The 21,534-nt window shown below is 35.2% G+C and overlaps 4 protein-coding genes across 6 annotated transcripts; all 4 read right to left on the reverse strand.

Annotated features, from left to right (window-relative positions):
- Window positions 1–3,146: 3,146 nt before the first annotated feature.
- On the reverse strand, window positions 3,147–6,255 carry LOC145790796 (calmodulin-binding protein 60 D-like). Of its 2 annotated transcripts, XM_082869534.1 has the most exons (6): window positions 6,068–6,243; window positions 5,433–5,897; window positions 5,176–5,336; window positions 4,897–5,100; window positions 4,282–4,461; window positions 3,147–3,520 (listed from the first exon to the last, which is right to left on the reverse strand). In XM_082869534.1, exons 1-5 carry the CDS (start codon window positions 6,084–6,086, stop codon window positions 4,390–4,392), a joined length of 921 nt encoding a protein of 306 aa, XP_082725660.1. In that variant the 5' UTR covers window positions 6,087–6,243; the 3' UTR covers window positions 3,147–3,520; window positions 4,282–4,389. The 2 variants fall into 2 exon arrangements, with proteins under 2 accessions (XP_082725660.1, XP_082725659.1); XM_082869533.1 differs by lacking the exon at window positions 4,282–4,461 and having other exon boundaries at window positions 6,068–6,255.
- Window positions 6,256–6,580: 325 nt separating this feature from the next.
- Window positions 6,581–14,962, reverse strand: LOC145790797 (tRNA wybutosine-synthesizing protein 2/3/4-like). 2 transcript variants are annotated; one of them, XM_082869535.1, is made up of 4 exons: window positions 14,312–14,949; window positions 11,852–12,436; window positions 11,608–11,737; window positions 6,581–6,730 (listed from the first exon to the last, which is right to left on the reverse strand). In XM_082869535.1, exons 2-4 carry the CDS (start codon window positions 12,229–12,231, stop codon window positions 6,683–6,685), a joined length of 558 nt encoding a protein of 185 aa, XP_082725661.1. In that variant the 5' UTR covers window positions 12,232–12,436; window positions 14,312–14,949; the 3' UTR covers window positions 6,581–6,682. The 2 variants fall into 2 exon arrangements, with proteins under 2 accessions (XP_082725661.1, XP_082725662.1); XM_082869536.1 differs by lacking the exons at window positions 6,581–6,730; window positions 11,608–11,737 and having other exon boundaries at window positions 12,194–12,436; window positions 14,312–14,962.
- Window positions 6,737–9,474, reverse strand: LOC114317024 (F-box protein SKIP31). Its single transcript, XM_082868103.1, is given in 8 exon segments — window positions 6,737–6,742; window positions 7,246–7,364; window positions 7,472–7,646; window positions 7,921–8,031; window positions 8,492–8,533; window positions 8,535–8,568; window positions 9,094–9,179; window positions 9,433–9,474. Coding segments are annotated over 8 exon segments (615 nt in total).
- Window positions 14,963–17,043: 2,081 nt separating the features above from the next.
- Window positions 17,044–21,254, reverse strand: LOC114268942 (exosome complex component rrp40). Its single transcript, XM_082871988.1, is given in 6 exon segments — window positions 17,044–17,697; window positions 18,442–18,532; window positions 18,661–18,736; window positions 18,876–18,948; window positions 19,366–19,458; window positions 21,105–21,254. Coding segments are annotated over 6 exon segments (603 nt in total). The 3' UTR covers window positions 17,044–17,577.
- Window positions 21,255–21,534: the final 280 nt, after the last annotated feature.

A 21,534-nucleotide genomic window follows, 5' to 3' on the forward strand; every position in this document is an offset into this window, starting at 1 on the left:
ACTCCATAATTTATGAATTGTTATTATGAATCTTAAATCAAACAGAGCCATAATGTCTACACAATCCCCACCACAGCTCCTGCTTCAATCATTCAAATTATTCATTTTATAAAACCCTCCGTATATATCATTTATGAAAAAAAATTAAGTTGATATAATAATTGTAATAATTTTATTTTATAACGTTTACCTCTGAAAAAATATATGATAAACAAAACCTAAAAATTGATGCAACATAAGAATCAAATACAAAATAATTTGAAAGTAGGAGAAAGTTGCATGATTTTTCAGGAGTATTACATTCATGTGTGATCAAACTGGTATGCAGTCGTGTTAAAATATACTTTACTTGATTCATACAAAAAATAAAAAAGAATAATAATATTCACAAACAAATATAAGAATTGAACCTAAAAGCACGTGTGTACCAAATGTATTTATTATTATTATTATTATCAAAAATAAACATAAGATGTTTAATAATTTTTAAATGAAAAATAAACTGTAAATGTTTCTCTTATTTTATTATTATTTTGTTTTTGAACAAACTGTAAATGTTACCTGACCACACCTTATTAATGAGTAGGCTCAAATTATATCATGTAACAAGGAAGCTAGATAGGCCCAATAACGTACATAATTTAGGCTCTAAAACATGGGCCGATTGGCTCAGCCCAGTTTTAATAATATAGCCCAACACTGCTCAAATACAACATAAACCAGACATATATGAGGCCCATGTTCGCAATGCGTGGATCCATTTTTTATTTTTTATTTTTTGGGGTGAATAATGGATCCAAATTTTAACTTATGAAGATGGAAATTCTATCGCCTCTTTTATTTCAGGATAACAACATAGGATTAGATTATTATTAAATCTATATTCCTGTGTTTGAACCATACAAATGGCATCTGGCTTAATAATACGTAGGGCTCTTAATGTTAGTACTACGCATAACTATTCCATGAGATTGTTAATCACATCATTAATATTCCACTAATCAAACATGGCCGATGTGTCTATATACTCCTTTGGTTAAGATTTTTTTTGTTTTTTGTTATGACTTACTGTGTTGTTATTTATGATACATTGTGATATTGGTTATGACATTATTTTGGTTATAATCAAGAATTGTTTGGTTATACATCATGTGATGCTTGGTTATAACTCAATTTTTTTTTTTTTTATTTAGTTATGATTCCCATAGTATTGAATTATATCATTTGTGATAATCAAATTCACAAATGACATAACTTGCATATGGCAACCATTTTGAGAGTTACCCAAATAAGAATTGGTGTAATTTTATGAAATGAAATATTTTTTATAAAATGGAAATGAAATTTCTTATTGATACTTGTTTTTGTTTTGTTTTGTTTTGTTTTGTTTTTTTAGGATTAAACGAAATAATAAATATAATTTTGGAAAATACATATTCATTTTCTTTTTATTTTCCTAATCCAAAAAAATAAATACATTATTTCAATTTATTTTCTGTTAATATATTTTTTGGGAAAATTATTTATAAGTCCTATTAGGAAGACTTATGCTACATATGGTCCTACTAAAAAACTTATGTTCCCATAAGTCCTGTGGAAAGTTTGTTGATACATTTACCCTCAATATTAGTTATTAATATCATAAATAATAGTAAAACCATATATAAGAAATTGAATGTTACCATAGATTATATCTATATAAACGTAACGTAACGTGACACCTACATAAACGTAACGTGACACCTGTACGTAACGTGACACATACGTAAACGTAACGTGACACCTACATAAACGTGACGTGACAAATGTTGTCATAAATCATATTTATATGAAACGTAACGTGACACCAATATAAACCAGCAATATTTTCACATTCAATTTAAAAAAATAAAAACTCATGAAGTTTGCAAAACGTAATGTGACACGTTACGTTACGTTACGTTGACAGAGGTGTCACGTTACGTTTATGTAAGTGTCACGTTACGTTTATATAGGTGTCACGTTACGTTACGTTTATGTAAGTGTCACGTCACGTTACGTTTATGTAGGATCTTGTGGAATACATTCTTATTTAAATAGGACTTGAGACTCTATAATAAATTACACAAGATTTAGCCTAGCATAAGTGTCTGAAAAAGAACTTATAAAAGTCTCCCATATTTTTTTTTTCCTCTTGTTTACATTTGCCTTCATAATTCAAGGTCTAAATATAGTATAATAACATGCATAAAAAATTAAAAAATGAGTGTAAGATAAAGATGGTTTGATCAATTAAAAAAAAGAGTAAAATATTAATTAGATCTAAACACTCTCACTACAAGAATTAACACTTTTGGCAACAAAAATTTGGTCGCTAAAAGTTAATTTTTGGTCGGCAAAAGTTATCCGCGACCAATTTTTTTGGTCGCTACTTTGGTCGCCAATTGAGGGTCGGCAAAAGTAATTTGCGACCAAAATTGTGGTTGGTCGGCAAAAGTTGGATTTCGCGACTAAATTTTTGGTCGCTAAATATTTAATTACCGCGACTAATTTATTTTGTCGCCAAAACACTTTGGTCGCGAAAAGTAATATTTTCCCGACCAAAAAGTTTGGTCGCCAATTATCACATTCAACGACCAAAAATTTTGGTCGCCAATCGTGACATTCCGCGACGAAAATTTGTTTGGTCCCGAATTGTAACATTTCGCGACCAAAAAATTTGGTCGCCAATTGTAGCATTCTGCGACCAATATTTTTTTGGTCGCCTATTGTGACATTTCGCAACCAAAAAATTTGGTTGCCAATTGTGACATTTTGCGACCAAAATTTGTTTGGTCGCCAATTGTGACATTTCGCGACTAATCAATTGGTCGCCAATTGTGACATTCTGCGACGAAAATTTGTTTGGTCGCCAATTGTGACATTTCGCGACCAGAAATTATGGTCGCCAATTGTGACATTCTGCGACCAAAATATTTTTTGGTCGCCAATTGTGACATTTCGCGACTAATCAATTGGTCGCCAAAACTATAAAAACATAACCAAATTTTGGTCGCCAATATCTAACAAAATAAACCTGTAATTTATAATAATTCATCCAATTTATTCAATATAATCTGTAAAAAGAAGAAATCATTCAAACCAACAAATAAATTGAACCATCAACATTCAACAAAATACATATATCAACCATTTCTGAACCTGTTTAATTAAAGTCAGCAACTATTATAAGTTTACATCCACAAATAATTCGAAACTACATATTTCATCTAGCATAAAAATTTAACACATAACAATTACTTGTTATTATGTTTTAAATTTTTATCTATGTACATCAACCCAAAAATATAATTAGTAGTCTACCAAATATTTTCTATACACACCCATCCAAAAATATAACTAGTAGTGTATCCAAAAATATAACTACTAGTCTACCTAATATTTTCCATATACATCTATACAAAAATATATAATCCTTCCAAAAACTCAAAAAGTGCCAATTTGTCCTGTATAATTTAGCTTTGTGCACGAGTTCATCCATCTGTACCAAAGAAAAAGAGAAATAATGTCAGTTAAAATTGGACAAATAATGAAAAATGTCCATGAAAAGCAAATGTCACATTAGCAAATTAAAATGACTACCATTATCAAATTGTAAATAAAACAATAGCATTCTTATGTCTATAGAATAAATTGGATGAGCCACCATTCCAGATCCAATATAGTGCCACACAGCAGAAACCAAACACGGCAACTGAAATTGATCCATATTGTCAATAACTCCTATCTTCCTATCTATAGTTGGACAAATAATTGGACATATTGTCAATAACTCCATATTGTCAATAAATTGGACAAATAATTCCCTTTACCAAGTTCACCAATTCTCAAAAAATCAGGTGGGTACTAATTTGTACATTTTAACAATTTCGTTCCTATCTTTAGTTGGATGTTGTCAAGATTGCCCCTATTCGTCAAATGATTTTCAACTCTAAAGTTTGACAAATTTTAAGAGTGCCAGACTGGAGCAAAGTTGCAGCACCATAAGAACTTGTCGACTAAAGTTAAGCCTCAACACCACAATATGGTTTTAAATACTTAGCAGAGGTAAATTACGGGTTGTTTAGCAGCAAATTGTTAAAGTCCATACAGCACATTTTTTTCCTATATAAATCATGGCAAGGATTCCAATTTCTTGGATTGGACATTATCATTTTCACAAGTCTACTGACATCATAATAGAATTAAAATATTTGAGAATATTGTGGAGGTATCCATTTCAAGAGGAACAGCAAAACGCACAAGAGAAAATTGAGGATTTCAACAACTGATTTTAGGTACATGGGTAGACGGACTAATAAGCAAGTGGTTTTAGATTTTTCCAGTGCAACCAGCCAAACTGTTTAAGCTTCAAATGCCATCATATATGACAACATGGTTCCAGTTATCATATGCTTTCTTCACCAAGGTATCCACATATAACTACAACAACAAAATTTACAGGTTTCCATAAGCATCACATTCTCTAATTATGAGCTTTATGACAACCTTCCAGGGGTGGTACCAGGAGAAAAGGAAAAAAGAACAACAATTAGTAATAGTAAGCACTCCAATTCTAGTTTGGTTGATTAGTTTGTTTGAAGAAAAGAAACACCCAAAATCACACCTAAACATATATACCTGCCTGTGATTAACATTTCCAATCAAAGATTAGATTTAAGGATAAGTATTTTACTCAGAACTTGATCAAATATACAATCAACATGTTTACCAACCCGGTCCAAAAGTGAACAAACGCTGGCAGCGGAAGGGAGGGGTGTAAAGTGTCTACTGAATTCATGGCATTATTATTTGGTTTCAAGGAAGTGTTTTAATAAAACAAGAATTGCATTGCCAAAAAAAACGTCTCATACTAACCTTCTGGCTATCAGACAGGGAATCAGATAACAAATATTGTTCACCAGTTATAAGGCCACTTAGCTCGTAAATACTGTTAAAGACAACACCAACATTTCTTGTATCATCAGCATAATACACATAAAGCTTCCCACTCATGGCACAAGTCTTAGCATGTTCTATGAGAGCATCCCACATCTTATTTGACAGACCACTGCTAAGGATCTACAACCAACAGAGGAGTCAGCAAATAATTATAAAGAATGGATACTCTTATTCAACAACCAAGCATGCACTTACAGTCCGTAGTTTTTGAGAGTCTCTGACAACAAGTCGAACAAAGTCTTCAACCGTGAATATTCCTGACTTATTTAGCCTCTTGTGGAATGACCCATCTTTGCCAATCTTCTCCAATCTCCAGACATCATCATTTAAAGCAGGTGGATAGTGCTTCTTGTATACTGTAAATGAAAAGAAGTCAACAACAATATTCCAAAGACAATCCAGAAAAAAATAATTTTAAAAAGGAGTTCAAAAATAAACACTAAGCAGCTTACATTCCCCTCTGTGATCTTTAACAGTGAAAGCTTCTGTCTTTGCCTCACCTACACGTATGCCCTCACAAAAGCCTGAGGCGACCTTCAGGCCAAGCCTGAACTTCCTGCTCCTTATCCAACTTGAGTTATCAGTAAATGTAAGCTCTCCCAGGGTTCCCACACCTTCTTTGAGCGTCACTTGCAGATCCCCAGTCAAAAGTGGTCTCTTTCCTTCACGCTCTTTCACAACATGGCTTTCAAATTCTTCTTCGGTCCAACCCTCATCATCTTCATTGTTGAAATCACCTTCCAGCACAACAACATCAAGTTTTATGGTGGATTCAGGTCCAGAGGTTACAACATGACCTGTATTCACATCAAGTAAAACAATATGGATTGCAGCACCCTGTTCCCCTTCTACTTTTCCTCCAGTGAAAAGGGGAAAAGACAACCTTGACCTGAAGTGCAGCTGCAAGTTTCGTCCATCTGGCCAGAGGCGAATAAAAAGTTGACATAAAAAGTTGACCTTAAGTGCAACGTGAAAAGGGGAAGAGACAACCTTGACCTTGCACACACACACACACACACACACACAAGATGAATAAAAAGTTTTGGGAATCAATAAACATGATGCAGAGGCGAAGTAGGAGATTTACCAAAACGGCCAGACCCCATGAATGGTTCTACTTCATCTGAAACACCACCTTGTTGCTGTTCTTGGATTTTCAGAAAAGAGAGAAGATTTTTGAGTATCAAATCTAAAAACGATACACGAAGCCACCTATCTCCTGCTTAACAAAAGAGCAATCAAATGGGCAGACTAGGTGACATAGACTTGGTGACATGCTAATGCTCCGTTTGTTTTGGCAGAAAATATTTTTTTACAAAAATCTTTGTTTCAAAAGATCTTTTCCAAATATGTTTGGTTGCATCCTGTTGAAACTAATGTACTAATGATTGTATAAGTAGTGGTGGGGGTGGGGGTGGTGGCAGTGGTGAAGGTGATGGTAGTATTAGTAAGACTTTAATCCGGAAAATATTTTTCCCATTTTAAAAGTGGACAACATTTTCCACCCAAACAAACAAACCATAAATAAGAAAGTACAGTCCCCACTATGATGATAAAGAATAATAACAGCCAGCTAAAAAGCTCGATAAAGTAACTAGCAGTCAATTTATCATTTTATCAAACAAAATACCCCAAAGAAGCATAAAATTACAGCAACAGAAGAGCTCTTATCCTCTTTCTGAACATGTCTCCAGAACTTCGTTCACAGAACATTCAGATCGTATCTACTCACAAGTCTTCCAATGTTCTCCTAAATTCAGATCTATGTCAAATTAAAGCTTCAAAAAATATGGAATACTCCCAGGAGACGCAACAAAACATGGGTAGGCATGGAATATGCACATGATGTATCTATGTCGAGACATATTCACTATTTCAGAGATTAACTTTAAATTTTACATCTCAAGTAACAATGAGTAAGTCACTAGAATATGGCACTAGTTTCAATATTAACATATTTTTGGCTACTCTAAATATACATTCGTCAGATATATAACATGCACTTATATACATATATCAGTTTGAAACACATGCATATATGATTAACCAAATGAAAAGGATTACACTATGAAGAGATGATGGTCCAACAATCATAAGTTAATATATGTATTGTGAAGTATACGAGCCAACAGCATCACATGATAGCCATAGACATGCATAGTGAAGGTCTAGCTCTTCTTTTTTCATTTTTTCATATTTTTAACAGGTCTAAGTGTGTTTTATGACAAAAAGCCAAAAGTGTAAGCTAGAAGAGATCTCTCTTACAATGTCTGGTTCCATTTCAGCTGGTGACAGCAATCTATCAAAACAATGTCCAGATATTGTACAAACCAAAAGCTCATTTGTAGGGTCCAAAACAGCTTCTCTACATGTATCATCATAAACTGCATGAACAAAGAACATAAACCATTAATAAAAATCTATGTAATTGTACCTATTAAACAAACAAACATTAATGCCACATTCAATAACCACAACTAGTGTTTCATACCATGAACCTGCCCAGTCTTCTCACAAACAAATACATCTCCAATTTGATAGTAAGTACATGTTTCTCCAGAGAAATCATGGTCCAAGACCACCTTATCAGTCAGGCCTCTACTGCTTTTCCATATAGACACTTGATTAGTAAGAGTCTTGTCAAGAATAATCCGGTCATCATTCACCTTCAGATATATAAAGAGAGGGGGAAAAAAAAGGAATAAATAGTAATTAAGGAAATGCATTTGCTAATTTTCATTGAGACTCATTTGAAGAAGTCAATCCCTATGCATGGTTCATCCAAAAAGGGGATTCATGCATTAGCAAGTTATGGATTAGATTCCAAGGCCTATTGATTTGTACAAAGTTTACAAGAAAGAATGAAAGACAGTGATTCCCCAAATACCCTATTAAATCTTAGAAGGCAAAAGTTTCAGCCCAATAGCTACCCCTCTTTACCTGAGAAGGAAGAGGTGTTTGGCTTCTCTTTGCTGCCTGCATTTGGACATAATACTCTTTGAACTCAGCGGGGCAATTCCTAACAAATTCAGCCATGTCCTCTTCATCACGCTGCAAGAAGAAAGTAATTCTTCTAAACCAAATTTTAAACTTAATCTAGCTTTATCAATAGGGGCAACTGCAATAAAATGATATAAACTCAAAATAATAGCAAAGAGGTGGAAACACAAGATTTAGTTGCACAATCTAATGCATGAATTGTTTGTACTTCTGTGACATTGCAATTATTTTGAGTTGATACCATTTTCTTGCAATTCCCCCTCATCAATAAGCATCCAATGTGTCAATTACAAGAGGATAAAATCATCCAAGGAATATCATAGAAGAGATGCAATACAGGAGCTCTGAGTAAGCTCAAAGAGACAAGTTTCTTTAAAGTCAATAACTAATCTTCCTCTCACTTGATAAATTAGAAGAAAAAGAATGAAGAAGAGCCTGGGTATAAAAAATCAACGTCTTATATGGATTTTGGTATGCTCACCAAAAAGCTGTAAGTCGAACCTAAATATACCTGGATGTAAAGCTTTTTCCAAGCACATTCCCGTAATTTTTTTTGTAGGGGGTAGCAGACCCCAACGCATATAGTACCTACAAAAAATTTACAAATGCATTATAGATACGAATGCAAGTTTCTGTTTTAATACACCCATACCAACAAAGTTACATGTGCACAAACCATGTCAGTCTAATGATATTACATTCCCCTCCAAGTCCCCCATGGACCCCAACTCACACTCAAGTGACAGACACATATTGGGAGCTCAATCCAAATCACATTTTTCTGTACCACCAGCTCAATTTACACCTTCATTCATAACTTCAATTTGTAGCCAAAGTGTCCACAAAATATACACTTGGGTATTTAGACATGCTTTAACCTCTTTGTTATATGAATTTAGATACAATTATTGAGTACAAGTGTTAGATACAGCGAAAACAATAACCAAAAAGCATTGGCACCGGCACCGGCACCGGCACAAGCAGAAGCACCTTCTTGGGTAGTTTGTTTTTTTCTTTTTATCTTGGACTTCCTATTCTCATTTATCTTGGCTATTTCTCTTTTAAACTCATGTTTGATCAGAAATAGTACCAAACAGAGGACTCAAATAAAACCCTGGGTTCTGTGAGTTACTAGAGGGCAGTTGGAGGTTTGGGAGGCTGCCAAAGGTGGTGGCCTGCGGCAGTATGTGGCCAATGCCCTGACCAAGACATCCAAATACATGGAGCATAAGCAATATGCTTTGATATGCTTTGAGAATCATGGCTAAGTGTCTGCATCTAAGAACTCTAAAAACTTTAATCTATTTGTTTTAGAATTTAAAAAAAAAAAAATAAGAAAAAGAAGAAGAAGAAGAAGAAGAAGAAGAAGAAGGTACCAAGCTTAGAGCACTGGAATTTTCATTGATTAACGAGGAGCTTGGCTCAGGCTCAATTAGCCCTATTCAAGCTTACTTTCATTGATATTCTCACGTTCATCTTTCGAGAAAGGGACATCTTTATAAACGATCTTGGCCTATCACAAGAATTTATATTAATAAATACACTAATTTTTGGCGACCAATATTTCAAATTAGTCGCGAAAACTTGCTTTTTAGCGACCAAATTACTCTAGTCGGTGAAAGTATGAACTTTTGCCTACTAATTTTTTCTTAGTAGCTAAATGTGATTTTTTTGCGACCAAAATATTTTTAGTCGGCAAAAGTGGTCGGTAATTGTTTTAATTCTTGTAGTGTAGCATCGGGAAAGGAGTCACCAGACCTTGCAGCTAAGCTGGATCCTGATGACAGGGTGAGCTCAGAAATAAATTTATTTCATCAGCTTATAATCTAGAAATGAAATTTACTTCATTCTGTTATAACTTCTAAGGTGCTCAATTACTTTAACATGTTAAAATTTTGTCATGGTTAACAAGACAACACCGATCAGGATGATGAAGGCAGTGATGGTTGTGAGCAAAAATCATTCCAGCTAGGAGCACGTCAATACAAAGCATCTGATTGCAATTCACGCTGGGAAACCAAAGAATGGATTGAAAGAGGTTCTGAGGGCTGGAATTGGAAAAATTAAACGTCTTAGTTTGAGTGAAACAACACTTGAAAAGGCAGCAGAATCTTATGGAATTGACCTTGTGAGGTAATCAATGAAGTTCTATGTGCTTAATATCTCTAAGAATTATCTTAAAACATTTATATTTTCACTCCAGTGAATGATTAGATCTCTGCTATTTTTATTAATCTTTTCTCTCTTGTCCCCCTTAGGTTCACACAAAAGAATATTCTGAGGGTATACCCAAAGGGGACCTGAGTCACCTCCTCAAATTTCAATCCACTTACTGAATGGAAGCATGGAGCTCAGATGGTTGCATTTAATCTGCAGGTTAGTTTTGAAGTCTTGTGTCTTCATAAAATCATGTTATTCATGTTTTTTTGGTGAGCTTTCGTAATATTTTCTCTATTTCTTAATGTTGTGTGGTTTGATTAGTTATTGATGTAGAATGAAAGTTCAGTTCAGATATGGCTTAAATATATTTTCTCTATTTCTCCGGTTGTCTATTGTTCCAGCTAGAAAGTGGTCGTACTCAATAATATTTGGCACATTAAGGGCTGGTTTGGGGTGTTCTAAAAAAGTGCACTTTTTGTCTTTTTGGACTAAAAAAGTTGAGAAAAAAATATGGAGGTTTGGGTTAACTTTTTAGCTTTTTATAAAAAAATGTGTATTAAAATATTGTATAAAAAAAAGTGTGTAAGAGATGATTAGTGAAAGGTGGGCCCCAGCCGTACAACCGGCTGGAGTGAATTGGCTATGGAAATTATTGCCTAATTTTTGTACAAAGCATTGGACGGTTTTGTTTGGCCTGTGGGGGTCATCACAGGTCCCATTTTAATAATCTGAACCGTTCAATGTGTGTAACTCGTCGAACACTATCTACCTAGAACAAATCACGTTAATCGGATATCGATAGCTATCTGATCAGACTTATTTATTTTTCAATCATTAATTATAACACCATCCATTTGTTGTACATAACTGATTTGATCATATAGTTATCGATATCCAATCAATGTGATTTTTTGCAGACATATAGTACTCGACGAGTTCTACACATTTAACGGTTCAGATTATCAAAACGGAATCTGTGATAGGCTCCACAGGCCGAACAGCGGTGTGTGTGCAAATCACACCCAATCCTTTCATTTAGGTGCACTGCCGCTGCACAGCAACTGGCTTGTTGTCAATTCGGTGTGTACTTGGGCAGAAAAAAATTAAATTTTTTTTTTTTTGTGAATAGTGATATCTTTTTTGGATTTTGGAGTAACTTTTTTAACTTTTTGGCTTATATAGTATAAGCCAAACCAGGCCTAAATTTGTATTGTCACTATATTACAATTTACATGTTTGATGTCTCCATAGAGTTACAATTAGCAACCAATTTAATGAACATAAATATACAAATTCCATATGACTTCCGATCACTGTGTAATCTAACATGTCGAACAAAAGCAGCTCAATAAAAAATACACTACACCAAATCGGCATGAATAAATATGTTTTGAAGCCCATTAAACGAAAGACAACATCAACAAGCAGACATGGCAAATCAGATGCAGTTTTGTTTATGGAACTTACCTGCCGAGCAAGTCTCTGGGCACCAAGTGATTTGGCAACAATAGGCCAAAGCTCAGCTCCAACTGAATCCCATGCTGGATCCTTGAAGGATGTCATTGCAACCACAATAATATCCCCTAGTCGCTCCCACCTGATGCAGACAAAAGTGCAAATAATAAATGACTTAATTACGTAGCTGAAATGCAGCATCTTATTAATCAATTGACAAATAAAAGGGGAAGAAATAAAGATATGAAACACAAACCTTGTGGGTAGCTGGTCTAAAAGTTCAGTAGGTAGGCCTTTGTGCTTTAGCAAATTAGCTACAGCTTCACTCGTCACTTTGAGAGGAGAGCTTGAAATTTTTTTCACTTTCACCACCTCATCTGCAAGTATTGTTGCACCAGATGCCATTAGAAGATTCAAGGATGTTAAGCAAGTGAAATCCTTTGATAACACACCCTCTCCACTAAATGCCTTGAATGGGTTGATGTCATCGAACACTTCCAATGCACCACCAGGATGATTTTGCTTATCACGGTATGTAGTGCAAAATTTTTGAGTGACGGGGAAGCAAATATGTATTCCATTTTCTTTGGAATAAACCTTTCTCCCAAGATCTAACCATCCAAACTTCTTCAACATGTCCTTTCCCAATTTTGCATATTTTTTTTCAAGTTGTAAAACCCAATGCGAATGACGAGGACATGGCCATTCCCCTTGGACTTGTATCTCATTCCACTCCGAACTAGACGTGTCAAGGATATGGAGTGCTGAAGAGATTATTTCACCATTAAGTCCCCCAAATACATATATTTTTGAATCTATAACTGCTGCTGCATGCCTGTGCCTGTAAAATATCATACGAATTTAGTAGTTTAAAGGACCAAATCAACAATTTCTTTTGCAGGAGAAATACAAATGGACAGAAAGGCAATCAGAAATATTTGAATAATGCTAAAATGACCATCTATTTCTACTACCTTATCTTACCATCTGATGTGTCAACTTAGTTGTACTGCATTGGAGATATATGAGTAGAGAGACCCGTTACACTAATATTGTATTTACAAGTAAGATGACAAACATAATATGGTATAGATATGTAGCAAGTGTAGCATTATTGAAAATATTTTTTAAAAGATGCAAAGACAAGAAATTTCGCCCAATCTGACCTATGAGTCAAAATGTTTGAATATTCATTTTTCACCAGAAAGATAATATTTAAAAACAATATTATTGATATTAAATTATATCTCAGGAGACACATGATATAATTATCAACATTGTCAAAGCACTAAAACAGACAAAACAATAATAGAAAATGGATATGTTAGAGACATCATCACCTTGGAGGGAATACAATGCCTGTACATTCTAACAACTTACATTCACTGGTTTCTGTATTAAGAACCCAAATATCATTCAAAATATTTACCAGATCAGCCCTCCCTCCAATAAGAAACATAAGATCACCAACCATAGAAGAGGTGTGACCCATGCGTGGAGCTGGAGCCCTCTGAACGCTGATTGTTTCTAACTTACCACATAATGGGTCAAGTAGTAAAGATTCATTTCTACGTGCATGTCTTCCCATGCCTCCAAAACCACCAAAAATAGAATTACCCAACAATTATAGTTTCAAGATCAATCAAATTGTATTAGACTTTGGCTTGCACTTGACTTGTCTGGAGGTTCATTTAAGATATCGAGGACTTCTATGATAAATGAGCAAATATTTTGTGCTCATATCAAGTTATTAAGCTATCTAATCAGTGCATTTTTTATTTTTTTTTTATCAACGAAAAGAAATTTTATTGATGGATTGCAATGTACAAAATATAAAGACTACATCAATAAAAGGGGTGAGTGCAAAGAGCATTTGATCTAATGATTGTATAAAATATCACTTTGTAGTGTGAAATTACATATTCAACACTTACAGAAGGGAATTTGATACTTGTGGTGTGTATTTTATTCCCCATTATGGGGTGTTTTTTGTAGTTGCTTATGTTTTCTCAAATTTGGGGCAATAGTGCTGTTGGGCTTGGTAATTGTGTTATATTTTTAGTTATTGTTGAGCTAATAATCAGTTTGATATAATATTCTCATATTTATAATTATTGTCCTACTTATTGACATAAAAGAAACTTATCAAGCTACCCGTGAACGCAAATTTAACTTGCCAATTTTTATTTGTGGGATTGTTATGCCTTACTTTTCGTACTTGTAATTATTCTCCCACCAATTGGCAATAAAACTTGTCAAGCTACCTTTGAACTCAAATTTCCATTTATGGGATTGTTATGTCTTGAAAAATTCTTCTGTTTCTGTGTTCTTAGAGACAAAATATGAAAGAATAGAAATAGACAAATGAAGTGACAAAGAAGGGCTTATTAAAAAATACTGAGTAGTAATTGAATAACATATGATTTGATCTTCTGTTAGGATAATGAAAAAGAATTTAGGAGATTGAAGATTTCAAACAAAAGCAACTATGTTGAATAGTTTAAACGTAGAATAGAGTAGCGGTCACGATGAATTGGAATGCCAAGTCAACGTTTCTAAGGAATGTAACATCAAACACTTCCAATTGCTACTGCTCTACCTCAATTGATTCAAACAAAAACAAAAAAAATTAAAAATCTCCTTTCTATTCAACTGTTTTCTCAGCAACCAAACAGCAATCAAAGAAATTTATCAAAAAAAGAAAAAAAAAAACCACCTCTGAAACAGGACTGTGAGATGGATCAGACAAATGCGGAGGTAGAGAACCCGAATGCACAGATCTCGGCACCTCCATTCTCTCTCTAACTCTCATCTCTCTCTTGATCGCTTTCTTCTCTTCCAAATTGTCCCCAACCCTAGGCGACGGAACCTCATTCATCTCCCACAGCGTCGCCGCTAGCTTCCTCGCAGACACTGGCCTCGATCTCCCACCACCACTCTGCGACGGCGCGTACTTGCGAGAATCCAAAGCCACGGCCGTCGTCCTCCAAGACGGAACCGGAGTGCTCGATCTGGATCCCGGAGGCTTACCCACCAAAATGGCCCGCTTGAATTGGTAATTCTGCAACACAGAGGACGAAGACGAAGAGCAACCCCTCTTTCGGATCTTGCAGGATCCGGCAATCAAACCCTCCACAACCCGATTCTGCCTTGGCATTATCAATTTCAATTTATCACACACTCTCTCTCTCTCTGATCTATGAAGAAGAAGAAGAAGAAGAAGAATGGATTTGCATTTGAAAATTCAAACCCTAGAAATTTATGATATGGGTTTTGAAAGTGTATGTATATGCTTTTTACATAGCTGGAGCTGGTGGATGGAGTGTGTTGGGGTAATCAGTAGCAGGAGAGGGATGCAAACAAAAGGAAATGAGAGAGAGAGAGCATGTGAAGGTGAATGCGTATTTTTAAAACGACGTCGTTTTAGTAATGGCGACCAAATTTTTTTGTCGCCAAAAATTTTCAATTGCCGCCTCTATAAAAATCAAATTTCCCTCCCAAACTTTTGGCGACTAAAAGACCATATTGGTCGCAGAAAAGGTACCTTCGCCGATAAATTTTTTTAGTCGCCAAATCTCAATCAACAGCGACTAAAATATTAGTCGCAAAAAGTATAAATTTGGCGACTAATTTTTTTTGGTTGGTGAAAATAAGTTTTTGGCGACCAAATTTTTGGTCGCCAAAAATTATGTGACCTTCCGCAACCAAATTTATAGTTGGTCGGCAAATGCATACCACTTTCTGCGACCAACTCATTTTTTGGTCGCCAAAATATAACCTTCTGCGACCAATAATATTTGGTCGTCAAAAATAATGATCATTCGCGACTAATTAATATTTGGTCGCCAAATGTCATTTTTTTGCGACTAAAATTTTTTTGGTCGGCAAAAGTGGTCGGCAATTGTGTAAATTCTTGTAGTGAGATTCTGTTTCAACAAAAAAAAAAAAGGGAGACAGATATACATAGAGCTCATTATTAAACATGCATATGAATACTCTTGCCCTGTGAAAGAATTCAAGATAAAAAAAAATGTATTAGACATGTTGCAGGTTTCAATTTTTGTTGTATTAATTTGTACCTAGATTTTTTTGATAAATTTTAGAGTGAACTAAAAGCTAAAAGACAAAAAAGAAATTAGGGACATATAACATGGTGTGAGGGGGGAAAATTTGAAGACAATATAAAATTTTAGTAAAAAATTTTGAAAATTCTAAATAGTTTGGAGGATAGTATACCAAAACTTAACCATGAAGGTAGCTCTCTTCAAAGAGTAGTCAAGGCTCGACCAAACCCTAAAATAAAATCATTCAACACTAATTACCACTACTATCTTCGATGCCTGCCATACCACATCACCCAATCCCTCTTTCTCTCAGTCAAATTTATTTCTTTCTCTCATTTTTTTAAAATTATTTTTGTCATTAAACTTTCTCTCTCCATCTGTTCAACACCGTCTCCACCAACATCTCCTACGCCAGGCACACCACATCACTACAACACAATCTCTCCTTCTTTTCTTTTCTTTTCTTCTCTCTCTCTTTCTCATTTGTTTTTATTTTATTTATTTACTAGTGTATGTCTGTACCTGAAGGCACGGTGCAAATAATATTAGGATTAAAATATAATTGTAATCCCAACACTATTTAAATTTATTTTTTAATTTGATAAAATTACAAATTTATTATAAACTTTTAGAGTTCTCACAAAACTTCTCACGAAAACTCGCTTCTGCTTATATAATAGATAACTGGATAGATAGATGTTCCTGGTATAAATACAATTTTCACGAGCATACATACAATGTTTCTTTTGCTTATATAATTACATGGAGATTGTAGGTATGCCCATAATGTCCCATTGCAAAATATATTGAACAAAAATTACAAAATTGACCCTAAATTTGTCAAAGACAATAATATTGCTTCTGTGAAATGTAAATATGACGGTACAGAGTGCTAAACAAGCATGTCAGTCTCACTAACATTGTTGGGAACTAATAAATGTCAACTTCCTCCTTTACACCATCTCTCTCCTCCTACGAATGAAAGGTTGAAGTCATTGCACCTCCAAAAGGGGCATCTTCTATCTTGTGGATTTCCAACCACATCATGTTTTCATCACAGTTCCTGGCAAAAATGAAAAACTGGGCTCATAAGCAAGTAAGAGAAGAAAAAGGATAGAGTGAGAAGAACCTGGCTGCAAACCCACAAATCCAATACTACACATTCAACAATCTAGAAAGCAAGAAACACTTCAAAATGGGCGTGGTGTTCGTGTCCGACATGAATGAGACACCAACATGCCATGGACACAGATGTCTACATGTCAGACATGTCACGTCACGTCACGTTAAATTTTTTTTAAACTATTATTTTTTTAGGAACACTTCACGGATACGCGTATCCTATGTTTGAACAGACCTAGAACACTTTTGTAGAGAAAAACTAATTCCAATATGAAGAGACAACCTGCAGTTTTTTTGCAACTAAACAGTACGATAACTTTAATAATTTGTTGTTAACAAAAGTGATACCCAGAGTCTTAATATAGAAACCACATTTTAACAAATAAAATGGTTAATTACACTTTTCCCCCTAGTTTGATAAAAAAAATTCACTTTAGTTCCTATAGTTTCAATTTGAACAATTTGTTCCACTCACTTTTAGTTTGGTTTCAATTTGATCCTTCCATCTAAATTTTTGTTAATTTTGTCTCTGTGTACAATTTAGAAAATTGACAAATGTCCCAAAATTGTTAATTTTAATCTTCAATTTAGACAAAATGACCAAATTGAAACTAGACTTGAAGTGTATGGACCAAATTGTTCAAATTAAAATTATCGGGACTAATTAACCCCAAATAAAAACAGTATACTAATAACATAGAATAAAAATTTTAAAACCTAATTTTTTGCAGCTGCTTTGTACTTAAATAACTTAAAGGAGTGGAGATTAAATCACAAATGAAATGGATTGAATTGATCACTGAACTCTCTGGAGCAGTTTCTCCACCATAATCTTTTGCTGAACCCCACTCAACGACTCTAAATTCATAATTGCATCTGATACAAGGATGACTGTAGATGGAGCCTCAACGTTCACCTACATTGATACAAAAATGCTGAGAAAATAAGAAAACATCAGTACTAGAAAGTGATTTATTTTAAAAATAAGAATCCAAACTATATTTACAAATATTAAAATAGCAAGAATAAATTCTTCTCAAAAGAGCTTTTGGCTCAGCCCGCATAGAAGGCATAAAGCCTAGAGAAAGTAAAGATCATAATACACAAAGGAAATGGGAGAAGAGAACATAATGATGATGATGATGATAGTCATCAAGGAATTGTTTTACTTATAAAATTTATGCAGTAACGTGGCACTCTCTCACTCGCTTTTTAAACTTGAAGGCAATCCAACTTTAAGCTTGACCAAACTAGATTGCAACAACCCTTTATCAACCATCCACTAAACCACCCATCATCAATCCTACTACGTACTTGACGACATAGGATCAGACCTTCTGCAACAGTTCATTGGCCATATCAATAGTTGAAAAAATCAAGGGTTTCTCCCAATTAGATGGAGGGGTTCGTGAAGGGAAGGTGGTAGTGCGGAGCTGGCGAAGTGGAGGTCTAGGGAGGGTGAGGGAGGCACTAGGGATGGCTCACGCAGCTGGTGGTGGCAGGATCGGATAAGGGGTGGCTGGTAGTGAGGGAGTTTAATTTATTAATAGGGTCAAACCTGGGGTTATTTTTTAATTTCCACAAAAATAAAATAAAATAGTTTTGAAACAAGGAACCTCTTTAACCCAACTACAATAAGGAAGCAACGCAAGTTTCATACCTAAACACGGCCATTTAAACCAACTGCTATCTCAAAGAAGAGCTTCTTCCCAAGACCTTCAAGAACCGGACATGTTAGGGAGCTGAGCAGCCTAGAAAACGAAAAAACCAACATGCCAGCACAACTGAAAGAAAATCTCAATACGCAGATTTCAAACAGAGTGGTTCTGTGTTGGAAATACTGAAATATCCATGTATTAAAGGAGAAGGAAAATCTCACATTCGGGCAAGGCTAGTTGATGACTCAAATGTGAAGCCATCTTTAAGGGGACCATACTCCGCTGCTTTCCCAGTGGCTACAAAGCATGAATAGTTTTTCAGAAACTATAGGTCAATTGAGAATCTTAAATCGACCGAGAATTTTACAAGTAAAAAGAAGGCAACACATGGAAGCCATATATAGAATGGAGTTGGAAGTCCAGAATGAAAACCAGCCATCAGTGCATGACAATTCGGGATTCATGCCTGTGTTTGCCTTCACAACCCGAACATAGATCAAAGTACCTACCTACAAGATAAAGGTTAAGCCAACTGAGATGCAATAATATTAAAAGAAAAAAATTACGATAAGTTCCAATTTTTAGGACAATTTTGCTGAACTACAATGGGTGCATATATTCAGCAGTTCCAAACCACATCCAATGGGAATCCCAGCCTGCCTTTGATTTATTCTTTTTCAGTTTTCCCATTCTCAGTGTTGGTCTTAGCACTAAACAAACAATTTGTTGGTCAAATTCACTTTTCCTTAAGTAGGTTTTGCAATCCAATCATGGAACATGAACACAAGATAGAGATGGTCATAGTCATCGTAAGCATCTTCAGGTCATATAACCCAAGTTAACGAGAAAACAGCGGGGCATCAATCAACAATAAATAGAATAACATAGTGCATTAGTCAAAACATTCTAAATGGTGAAACTTGCACCTCAAACTTGGGTATGTTTCTCCTTGTTCCTCCTTCAAATGAAAGTACATGAAGAAATGCCAATGCAGGCCCTTTTATATCCACAAGGAAGTTCTGAAATGAATAGAGCAAAGAATTGAGTCAAGAGTTCGCGTGGATTTTAAAGATACTAAAGTGAAAAATAAATTGGATACCAGTGATTTTTGTTTTTTAAAACAAACATGATAAGTGAAATATATTGCATCATCAAATATTCCTCTTCAAGGAGGTACATACAACCCAAAACAGGCAAATAGAGATACAAACATTACCAATATTTTAGAGCAATCATACATAAACTCAATAAGAGCACTAAGGATGTCAAAAAATAAACATGTGGTGCAAGAAACATGATGTCTAAACTCTATCCTGTTTGGCAAGAACAGTGGCATGCATAACTCTGACACAAATACAAAAAGACCCTTTTTTACAAGTCCTTAAGAAAGGTCTTAAAAACTTAGCCATCCAAACACTATCCCCTCAAAAATCAAGTTTAACATTTTTGTTTTCAACAGAAAAGAAAATATGAAATTGATGCCAGAAGCAACTTCTACAGAGAGAAAAGAAGTTCCTAGCCATAAAAAACAGGAAAATATAACAGCAAGCATCAAGACTTATAGTATTCAGGTAAAACTTGAGATTATATAGTGATTAAAGCTACACATGAGAACAAAATTAACTTTGATTTGACAAGAAAAAAAACCTTGTTCAATTAACTATATGACAAGGTTAATGCATTCTAACCAGAGAGGCAGAAAGAATCCCCGATACTACCCCATTGTGAAGCACCCCACTGTGAAGCACGGACACGGACACGGACACGGACACGGACACGGGACACGACAATTTCTAAAAAATGGGGACACAGACTCAGCGGGAGACACGGCGACTTTATTTTTTTTAATATATTTTTATGTGTTATGTAGATTCATGTTACATTCATCCTAAATCAAAATTAACAAACACTAACATAGTAACATTAATTCAATAAATATAACCACTACATTTAAACAAATTAATAGATCATTCATTCACAAAAAAGTCATAATAAACGATAACAAGAACTGAGACGAAAAGTGAAAACATTCAACATCCAACAATATTCTTCACAAAAACACCAAATAAGAGAGGCAAAAGAAGAAGAAAAAAAAAAGTCAACCCTGCTGCGTCTCATGTCGTATCCCGATATGGACACGCATATCCCCACCGTGTCCCCTACAAAAAAATCATTAAATTAAAGGGACACACCATCTGGCGTGTCCCGTACGTGTCCCCGGCATGTTCTCGTGTCGAACACCACCACGGCACCGATTTTGGAGTGTCCATGCTTCATAGCTACCCCATTAGATAAACTCTCAGACTTTGTGATCTAAATATTTATTTGGATCACTCCCCACGACTACAATAGTTCTCATCAACAGTTTGCATGTTTTCAAGGATCCTCAACAAGTAAGATATGTTCAAATGATCTCAAGTGATTTCTCAGTTTTTCTCCCTCTTGTAACAGAATACACAAAATAATTGTTGCAGGGTTTGCAGGATAAGCCTCTTTCCACTTCCGTGGCAGCAGAGGTACAAACAGCCTATGTTTACTGACACCAGGTCTATTTGTTCATCTGATTAACTGAGAAAAGAACCCCTTGAGATACTCAAGCTTTTAACAGTCACCCTAAAATGGGAATGACAAGTGAATAGAAAGGTAATCTAAATGCATCCTGCACCGAGTTATCAATAGTGAGAATGTCCACACGCACATACACCCAAAAAAAAATGAGCTTTGTTGGCACACCAAACTTCCAAATAAATTCCCCTAGAAAAGAAGCCATATCCTCACCGATGATCAAAGAGTGCTCGGATTTAATCTTTTCCATTTCTTATACGTTCCCTTGCTCTCAATTTTCTATCCATCCCATTCAACTCGGTCAAAGAGGCCGAGGTCAGAGTCGGCCACAACCTTGGGGTCCATGAAATCAGATGCCCCCTGGGCCCCTCCCATCACTATAGAGGACAAGCCGATCAGAGTTGGTGATAGCGCGACTGATCTTGAGGTCGACGTTGCCCTCTCTACGGCTTTGCTCCTTCCAAATGATCTCAATCGTAACGCCGAGATAAGCGAGTATGAAAACTTCGCTTTGATGTTGCAGCATTCCG

Source organism: Camellia sinensis, chromosome 5 (assembly GCF_055761805.1).
Source record: "Camellia sinensis isolate YWXY chromosome 5, ASM5576180v1, whole genome shotgun sequence".
Lineage (NCBI taxonomy): Eukaryota > Viridiplantae > Streptophyta > Magnoliopsida > Ericales > Theaceae > Camellia > Camellia sinensis.

Excerpts from the sequence above, each read along its gene's own strand:
- LOC145790797 (XM_082869535.1), bottom strand. The coding sequence starts at position 12,231 with ATGTTGAAGAAGTTTGGATGGTTAGATCTTGGGAGAAAGGTTTATTCC. Across the intron at positions 11,738-11,851 it reads TTAGACCAGCTACCCACAAG|GTGGGAGCGACTAGGGGATA; the intron begins GTTTGTGTTTCA and ends TGTCTGCATCAG. Across the intron at positions 6,731-11,607 it reads CCCAGAGACTTGCTCGGCAG|GAGAACATTGGAAGACTTGT; the intron begins GTAAGTTCCATA and ends ATCTGAATTTAG.
- LOC145790796 (XM_082869533.1), bottom strand. Across the intron at positions 5,337-5,432 it reads TAAAGATCACAGAGGGGAAT|TATACAAGAAGCACTATCCA; the intron begins GTAAGCTGCTTA and ends TTTCATTTACAG. Across the intron at positions 3,521-4,896 it reads CCCTGTCTGATAGCCAGAAG|ATGGATGAACTCGTGCACAA; the intron begins GTTAGTATGAGA and ends TCTTTGGTACAG.